At 36.1% G+C, this 9,184-nt stretch overlaps 1 protein-coding gene across 1 annotated transcript in view; it reads right to left on the bottom strand.

Annotated features, from left to right (window-relative positions):
* LOC103605162 (chromosome unknown open reading frame, human C3orf67) overlaps window positions 1-7,221 on the bottom strand; it is a 165,724-nt gene extending 158,503 nt beyond the window's left edge. The window contains exon 1 of the mRNA XM_008589747.1: window positions 7,113-7,221. Within this exon, the coding sequence (XP_008587969.1) occupies window positions 7,113-7,130 (18 nt within the window). The 5' untranslated portion in view covers window positions 7,131-7,221. The remainder of the gene's footprint in view (window positions 1-7,112) is intronic.
* Window positions 7,222-9,184: the final 1,963 nt, after the last annotated feature.

The raw sequence follows: 9,184 nt of genomic DNA, 5'->3' as shown, positions 1-9,184 counted from the left end.
TTTTTTTTTTCGCCCCCCCCCCCCCCCGCCCCCTGTGCTTCAGTTTGGATAGTTTCTATATTACTGACTTCAATTTTACTGATTTTGTCCAGTTAAGCTGGTGTTAAGCCCATCACTGGTGTTAAGCCCATCCAGTGAATCTTTCATTTCAGATATTATATATTTTTTTAGTTCTTGAATACTAATTTCTTTTCATAATTTCCATTTCTCTATTGAAGTTCCCCATTTGTTCTCTCATTATGTTCATATTTTCCTTTAAATCCTTGAATATATTTATAATAGTTGTTTTAAAGCCCCATCTCTTCATCCCATCATCTTTGTCATGTCTGGATCTGTTTCTATTCACTGATTTTTTTTACACCCTGGTTATGGGGCATGTTTTTCCACTTTGCATATCTAGCAATTTTATTTTTATTATATGCTGAACATTGTGACTACTATATTATTGAATTTATGGATTTGATGTCTTTATCAAAAGAGTCTTAAACATTATTCCAAAGGAAAATTAATTTCCTTGCAACCATCCCAACTTGGCTAGACAAGTTTAATATTTTCCTTCAGTAGCACTTGGTTCATAAGACTTATTTGGTATTTACCATAGCCCATTATCAGTAATTGTTTATATATTTGCTTCTTCTGCTATATTATAATCTCCTTGAGGAGAAAGACAAAGTGTCATTCACTTTCAGATTCATAAAATCTGGCATAGATGTTGGCCCACAGCAGGGGATCAATAAATATTTACTAATTGAAATAAACTTTAAGTTCAGAAATTTATTATAATACCATATTTACAAGTTAATAAACATGATTCATGTCAAAAGACAATAGCAATGTCAACTAACATTAACTAAGCACTTACTATGAACTTGGCACTATTTTAAGTCATAACTCATTCAATCCTGACAACTGCTCTATTAAGCAGGTTCTATTATTGTCACTGTCTAACCGCTGAACAAATTGGAGCAGAGAGATTAACTGACTTGCCTAAAAGCCTGCAGCCAGGAAGTAACAGAACCAGAATTGAAATGCCTACAGTCTAGCTTCAAAGACCACAGTTCAACCCTAACAGTATCCTTTCTGTTCAAATGATTTGAAAATGGGGTGACCCTAGAGCTGGGTAATCATCTATTATCCAGAACAAACTTCTTTTGTACCAGTTGTGCCTACTTAACCATTCTGGACCAGAAGAGAAAGGCATGAGCCAGCTTTCCTTTCCCCAAATCTCTTCAGCACTCATACTATATTGACAGGTGAGTAGAGAGAAAAAGAGATATTTTTAAATGACATGCACATGAGATGAGATGAAAACATTTACAAACCCTAAAACAAGTACCATAAACATTACAGTAGATTCTAGGTTAGAATGGTTTCATTGAGACATTCATTAATTGTATCTCAAATGTATCTCTAAATAACCACGTGTGTGAATAAATCTGCCTCCTCCATTTCCTTCTCATTAAATAACACTAAAGAAATTAGATACTGTTAAAAACCCAAAACTTCCAAGTCATTAGCTCTATGAGATAAATGACCTTTGAGGGGAAGTTTAAAAAACATTATACCATATCTCCAGTTTGTAATAAAAGCTATAACATATTTCATCAGAATTGCGGCTCAAAGGTACAATGCCTAAAGAGTAATTTTATCCATTTAAATGACAAACACTGCATATTTGAGCATAAAGGTTATTAAAAATTTTGGCATTGTAATTTATCATATCAGTTTGTCATATCTCCAATGAATGGTTTACTTTGAATGATATTTCCTAATTGAGCTTTCTATTAAAATGAAATTAGTTTACTATACATTAATACATATTTTGGTAGCAAGACATTGATGTTCATCTGACATCATCACCAACTAATTAAAATTATATTAAGAAGATGTAAGATTGATTCCAGTGAGTCTTGACTAAGTGGGTACTTCCATTGTTTAATCAGATAGTTATTAATTTTTAAAATTGTTCTTGCCTTTGAAAACCCAAATTAAAAGTATAAATTGTTTTAACTTGAATGTTAAAGTGAATCTTCATAATTAAGAATATGTAAAATAAATTTTTTTATTTGAAAAATTAAACACTTAAAGGTAATAGGAAGAGAAAGTTGCCTATATATAAGTATCATATTGGTGTTGCTATAAGAATATTAACTTTATTTGCTGCCTCTGGCCACCCAAAGGCTTTAGATAAAGAACCAACGCAAAGTGGACCATTTGACAATTATCGTCTATATCAGGGTTTGCAAACTGAATATCTAGAGGCCCTAGGCCGATAACTTAAATGAGTGAAGCAGGAAGAGTCTGTGTGCACTTGCATGCCTTATGAGTTGAAAGGATTTAACTTTACAGGAGGGCTTACAGCTCCCTTAAAAGTGTGCAGTTGCTTCTCAACTCTGGCTGACAGCTTGCTATGCAAGAAAGTAGACTCAATGTTGACAAATATTCTGTTTTTTTTTTTTCAAAAGATGCCAGAAATTAGGATTTTTATATGAAATCTCCAAATTTTTAAATGTTAGCTGAAATGCTTTTAGAATGCTTTTGAAGTTTACCAACAAAATATTTGCCAATTCCTAAACAGCAGAAAGAAGTGAAGAGTGCTTTGGCAAAAAGCAAAGAACTGGGGCCAATACCACACCAACACCAGGGAGGCCCCTGGAGATGGTGTCTTAAATGGGTGGTGTGCTCTCTGCCGCCATGCTGCTTTCTGTAGAACATCCTCTTAAAACACAACTCAGCTTTAATGTAAGAAGGTATCACTGGGAATAGAGTATATTAGCAGTGGAAAGGAAAGACTCTCTGCTTCCAAGCAACTCTTGGATAGGGAGGAAACTAAGGAGAAATGAGAGAGAATTTTAGAATTAAATTTCTTAAAACTAGCTTGAATACTCTTAGACATTTGTGGGAACACGGGGCACATTTAGAAAGCTTATTTTATTTCCTATATCTGCAGGCATATTAAGAATTATCAATTTGTTCAACAACCATTTATTGAACACTTAACTATGTACCATGTACTAATAGGGACTGGGATAAAAGCCAAATAAGACATACTTATAGTCTAATGAAAGACAGTAAGCAGACGATTAAAGCGCAGGATGGAGATGTGTTATGAGGGTTCAGAAACCATGAATGGCAATGGTGAACTATGTCCAAAATATCTAATCCACAGAGGGGAAATCATAGAAGGCTTCCTGAAAGAAGTATCCTCTAAATAGCAAATAGAAGCTATAATGCTTACAGCTTACTCTATGCTAGGCACTGTTCTAAAAGCCTCATGGTTATTAACTCATGTAAATCTCCACAACAACCTTAATGGTGTGTATACTTCACATTATCTGCATTTTATAGATGAAGAAAATGAACACAGAAACTTGCACAAGATCACAAAATGAGTGTCAGATCCCAAATTTTATGTTCTTATACCCCAAATATTATTTATATGCTATCTACGTAACAAAATACAGAATAATTAGAAAATATTATAAGTAATTATGACTTGATGATCTCACTGGATTAGCATACAGGCCTGTGGGGAATACTATAGAAACAAATGCCATTTGCTTATTGTTTAGGACTGCCTCAAATATAAGTGAGCAATTCCTTCCAGATTTAACTACATTCAGAAGGAAAGTTCTAGATATGTTGTGACTATTTTGCTTTTTAAAATTTAACATAGCACAAGCTGAAGTCATCTAAGATAGTCACCAGTTTGATTTCTTCATACCACTTTTTTTTTTAACAACTACATAAAACATTCTTGCCTGCATCGCCTTTCTTTCATATTCTCTATTGAGCCATCTCTCCAGGAGTGGGAAGATGAGACAGACAGATGAGTTGAAAAGGGTTAGACAACATTGCTCCATAGTACCTACTATAGCTTTGTAGCTTAAATACTAAATTTCTTATGTCATTAGACACCTGGTGCTGTTAGCACACAACACATATTCATCTGAAAGAATCATTTATCAAATATGAAAGACCTTTCAGTCAAGTTCACTTCCTTTCTCAGCAAGACATTTGTGTGGTTTACTTGTAATAGAAAGACAATACTTTATTTTCAAATACTGAATTCCCATCAATGAACACTGTGTGTGTGGATTATAGTCTGTATATAATGATCGCTTTAGATTTTTAATGAAATATCTAGAGACTTCAGAATTAGTTAACTGACAAGGGTAACTGAACTCACGGAAGCAAGGTAATGACAAATTTGATTTATTAACCACACATAGAATATTGTATTGATTTCACACATGCTTTAACTCTTGGAAACCATCTAACACTGAACACTAAACAATCTTACATAAATAAAGAAATCAATACCTAAACACAAGAGGATGAGCACAATTTTATTTGCAAGGTATTTTCCTTAATGTCTTAAATGAGTTAACTTCAATAACTGGAGTATTCAAATTTAATCTTTGACCATTTATGAACTAAATGGATTACAAAAAAAAATTCCACTTCAAACAGAAACCATAAGTTCATTCTACAGCCCAGCTCCTATCAGTTACAGGGCTGCCAATCTCCAAAGCTATGTTTGATTCCTCTTTACTTATGTCTACTCAAACACCAAGCCCAGTGGATCTGAAATGGTCAGCAGGCGTGTGATGTCTCCACCTCCCATTCTCTTCGCTCAGTGGTCTACCTCCTTCTTGACTCACCAGAACTTCTCTATGTTTGATTCCTCTTTACTTATGTCTACTCAAACACCAAGCCCAGTGGATCTGAAATGGTCGGCAGGCGTGTAATGTCTCCACCTCCCATTCTCTTCGCTCAGTGGTCTACCTCCTTCTTGACTCACCAGAACTTCTCCGTGAAGTTACTCTTGATTGCCATGCTCCCCGCTTTCCAATCTTGACGATTCTCCCTTGTGGAAACTTCCTTGGTTTCCATGATACTGCACTACCCTTTCACATCGCTTAATTGTTATTGTCCTTCCCTTTATGGATTCTTTTTTCTTTGCCCATCCCTTATATTGGTAGGCCCTGGACTTCCTCCTCTAGTCTCTTTGTTGTTGTTTTTGCTGTTCTGTACTCACTCTGCAAGCAACTTCATCCATTCTCATGAGTTTAACCACCACTTCCATGCTGAAGAAGCCCAAATATCCAGGCCAGACCTCTCTCTGGGACTCCAACATATGTGTATCTCAACTTGAATGTCTCATATTCTTCTCACTCATCCTCCACAGTGATGTTTTATCTGAATTGCAAATCTGACCATGTTACTCCTGCTGCAAGCCCCTCAATGGCTCCCTATTGCCTATGGGATAAAGTCCAGACTACCTGGCTAGAAGTACAAGGCCTGTCAAGAGGTATATTCTTCTCACTCATCCTCCACAGTGATGTTTTATCTGAATTGCAAATCTGACCATGTTATTCCTGCTGCAAGCCCCTCAATGGCTCCCTATTGCCTATGGGATAAAGTCCAGACTACCTGGCTAGAAGTACAAGGCCTGTCAAGAGGATGCCCCTCTTACTTCTCTAGCCTTACCCATTTCTCCCCATCCTGGTCTCTCTTCAGCAATACCAGATTACTGGACTTGCCTGCACACCTCATGCAGCTACTCTTAATACACCTTTTCCTCTTCTAGGAACTCTCCCCCCACTTCCAAACTGTTTATCTCCTCATCCTTCAAGGCCCACTTCAGGCATCCCCTTCTTCAGAGGGCTTTCTCTGACCACCCTCTTTGTGGTCCATAGTTCACTGTGGTTTTGCTCTCATAGCATGTACCACATTGTATGGAAAAGGTCTGTTTACATATGTCTTACTTCATTTGACTATAAGTTTCTGATGTTGCTTCACAGCCATTCCTCTAGTGCTACCACCCTAGTCCTTAACTAACCCTAATCTGGATTATTGCAAATAATCTCCTCACCTCCACTTTCCACCCCTCTGAATAACTGCAAATTATCACTATTGGATTAATCTTCCCAAAGCATAGAACTGACTGTGTTCCTTCCCCAGTCCAAAAGCTTTAATGGCTTCCTTTTCCCTGTCAGTAGTTCCCAAAGAGTGGAACATGCACCATTTGTGAAATGATTTTAGATGGTATAGAGGAGTGGCATTAAATGACTCTGGATCACGGAATAAAAATTTCCCTTTATCAGGTTTCTTTCAGTCCTACCTATGCCACGGAGAAAAATCTTGAATGTGTATCTAATCCTTCATAAACTCTTTTTAACAAAGAGCAGGCCACAGGACAGAGCCTTAAACAAAAAACAGTACCTAGCTAGACTTTAAATATTGTTTTGTTTTCAGTATGTTTATTTTTATATTTTATTTTTGGAAAATTACACTGGTTTTCCATTTATAAGAGTTATATAAAATTTTCTTTCAAAATAAATTTAAGTGCACACTAGAAGAGGTAGAACACAAACACGACACTGAGAGTAGTATCAAAATGACTGAAGTTGGAGAAAGATTAGTCACAAATCAGGTCCTTCAGAGGCTACACAACAGGTGTACTGCAGGGCTGATGTTTCCCTGAGGCTGTTTTTTAATCTGGCAACAATGACTAATCATTCTCTGTTTTCCGAAGATGTACCACTTTCCACCCTCCATGCTTTTGCCCATGCTGTTCCTTCTGCTTGAAATCCTAGCTTCCTATCGCTAGGGCTGATGTTTCCCTGAGGCTGTTTTTTAATCTGGCAACAATGACTAATCATTCTCTGTTCTCCGAAGATGTACCACTTTCCACCCTCCATGCTTTTGCCCATGCTGTTCCTTCTGCTTGAAATCCTAGCTTCCTATCGCTCTGTCAAAATCTTACGGTCCTTGTAAGTCCACACTAAGTGCTATTACCTTCATGAAGCCTTTCCTCATCTTGCAGTCAGATGGATTTCCTTCCTTTTCACAGTACCAGTAGTACTTTCTCTCTGCACTGTGCTTCCTATCACAGTTTTGGTGATATTATAGGTGTTCAAATAATTATAGTCTTCTACCTAGTAGAATTTAAGTTCTTTCAAGGAAGGGAAAGGAAGGGCATGAATTTAACTCATTTTTTCATAGCACCATGATACTAACAAAGTGCCTCACACACAGAGTAGGCCCATAATGAATGTCTGCAAAAGTGAATTTAATATTTTAGGCAACAGTCATATGACACTTACAATTTTGCGCTTTATCATGAAGAGTGGGATTTTTGCATGAAGAGGGGTTGAGGATAGTTCCTTATGGACCGTTGATAAATACAATCTTCTTTTGATGTTCCCCAAATCAGTAATTCTGAAAAAAGAGACAGAAGTGTGAATAATTCTCATCAATTTAGTAACCACTTCTTTGGATAATCATAAAATGATATAATTTATCATATAGATCCTTTCCAACATGGAGATCAAACACAGAATTTAAGAATTGCCTTTTTCTTTCAAGAAGTAATAAAATTTCTCCCTCAAATTCAGTGCTTACAAGCCTGAATATATAAATTCACTTAATATGTTAATTTATTTCAGTGCTCTACCCTAGATTTCCACAGTCCTCTAGCCTATGAAAAAATTCAATTTGTATGAACTGAGAAACTGCTAGCCTTTAATAACCATGCTTGTTCCAGCCCCTTAAGCTTGTGTTATCTTGGGACATACTGTCACCTACTAAATAGGAAAACATTATGGGTTTCTTTCCCTAAAAATGCACCTGTCATTTTATATAGGCTCTTAGTCTGTTTAGAGACAGACACAAAACACTGACTGTCGGTTTCACTTCCTAAGCACATCTCTTCCAACCAGAATTATAACACACAAGTTTATTGCTCACTAGTCAGGTCAACCTGCAGTGATACCAAGGACACTGAATTTGAACATATTTAATAGATTTAGACCACAGCCATGATCACAGAGATTAGGTTTGCTTCAAATTGATAGAGGCTCATTTTTATGTTCTGCTTCCTTTAGGTCTCAGAGGTAACACAGCAGGCTTAAAGTCTCCAAACCTGTCTAAGGCTGCTATATAGTAGAATTGATGCTCCCTTAAAGACTGTCTTTTTATCTGAGAATAAATGATTTTTCCCATTTTTGGCAACTTTGTCTAAAAGCACCATACTGCTTATTTTCTATAAATAGCAATCGCCCAAGGAGACATTTCATTCAAATACAGTTGTCAATATTTATAGTGTTATTAACTATTTTAAAAAATCAACATAGCCTTTTCTATAACTTCCCTGCTTTCTCCTTCCGACATTCCTAATTTCATTATTGCCTCCCTCTAAAATACTCTACATATCTTCTTGTGGAAAAACTATCATTAAACAATATTAAGAATACAGTAAAAATTAGGTGAGATGATTTCAGAGTATGCCCCAGACCTAAAAATTTTACCCTACCTGCCCTAAAATGATAACATAAATTCATTTAAAAAGCAATAAAGGCTTTCAATCCATAGTCAGAGCTAAGGTTTAACATGCCAAAGTCTTAACACTACTGCAATATTACCCTTAGGTGTATAAGTAAATGTAGTATTGCATTTACCCTAAGGCCATGACTTCAAAGTAGAATGAGCACATGCGGGGGATGGGGGATAATACACAACCATGCACTGAAGTGCAGGAAGAACATATTAGAACTTTCATCCCATCCTTTAAAAATGCTCTTTTTGTGTATGTTTCATTATATAGTATATTTATATGTTTCCAAAATAAATAAATATACCTATATGGTAGGTGTACACAAATATTTTTTACTAAAGGAGTACAAGGTCAAATATGCTTGGAAGACATTGTCATTAGGGATGATACTAGGTCTCTTCTGTAAGAAGTTCTGAGTAGGAAAATAAAAGGAAAGACTATAAAGATCCTGGAAAGGGAAAGGGAACAAAGCGAATAGCTGCATTAACCAAAAACTCATCTGTGACAGTCTTATTAAATGTTTGCTGTGCTTGTAGGGATAAGACTGCATAATTTTTACCTACATTGTTAATGATCAAACTCCAAATAGGAGTGTTTAAGTATACTATCACTTCATTGGCATATGGAATTATAGGAATTAATTCATTCACACATTCAACAAATACTGAGTCAGGCACCAGCGATACAATGGTGAAAAAGACAACATCTCTACCCTCCTAGACCTCCTACTCCATTGGAAAAAGCAGGTGAAAAAAGCATAGACAAAATAAATGCAAGTTATCCTAAATGTAGTGAAGGAAACAATAAGAGGCTGAACTGAAAAATACCAAGAAATGACCTACT

Source organism: Galeopterus variegatus, unplaced genomic scaffold (assembly GCF_000696425.1).
Source record: "Galeopterus variegatus unplaced genomic scaffold, G_variegatus-3.0.2 Scaffold5633, whole genome shotgun sequence".
In the NCBI taxonomy this organism is placed as follows: Eukaryota; Metazoa; Chordata; class Mammalia; order Dermoptera; family Cynocephalidae; genus Galeopterus; species Galeopterus variegatus.
The sequence above is the reverse complement of the archived record's forward strand: the minus strand, read 5'-3'. Positions and strand labels throughout refer to the sequence as shown.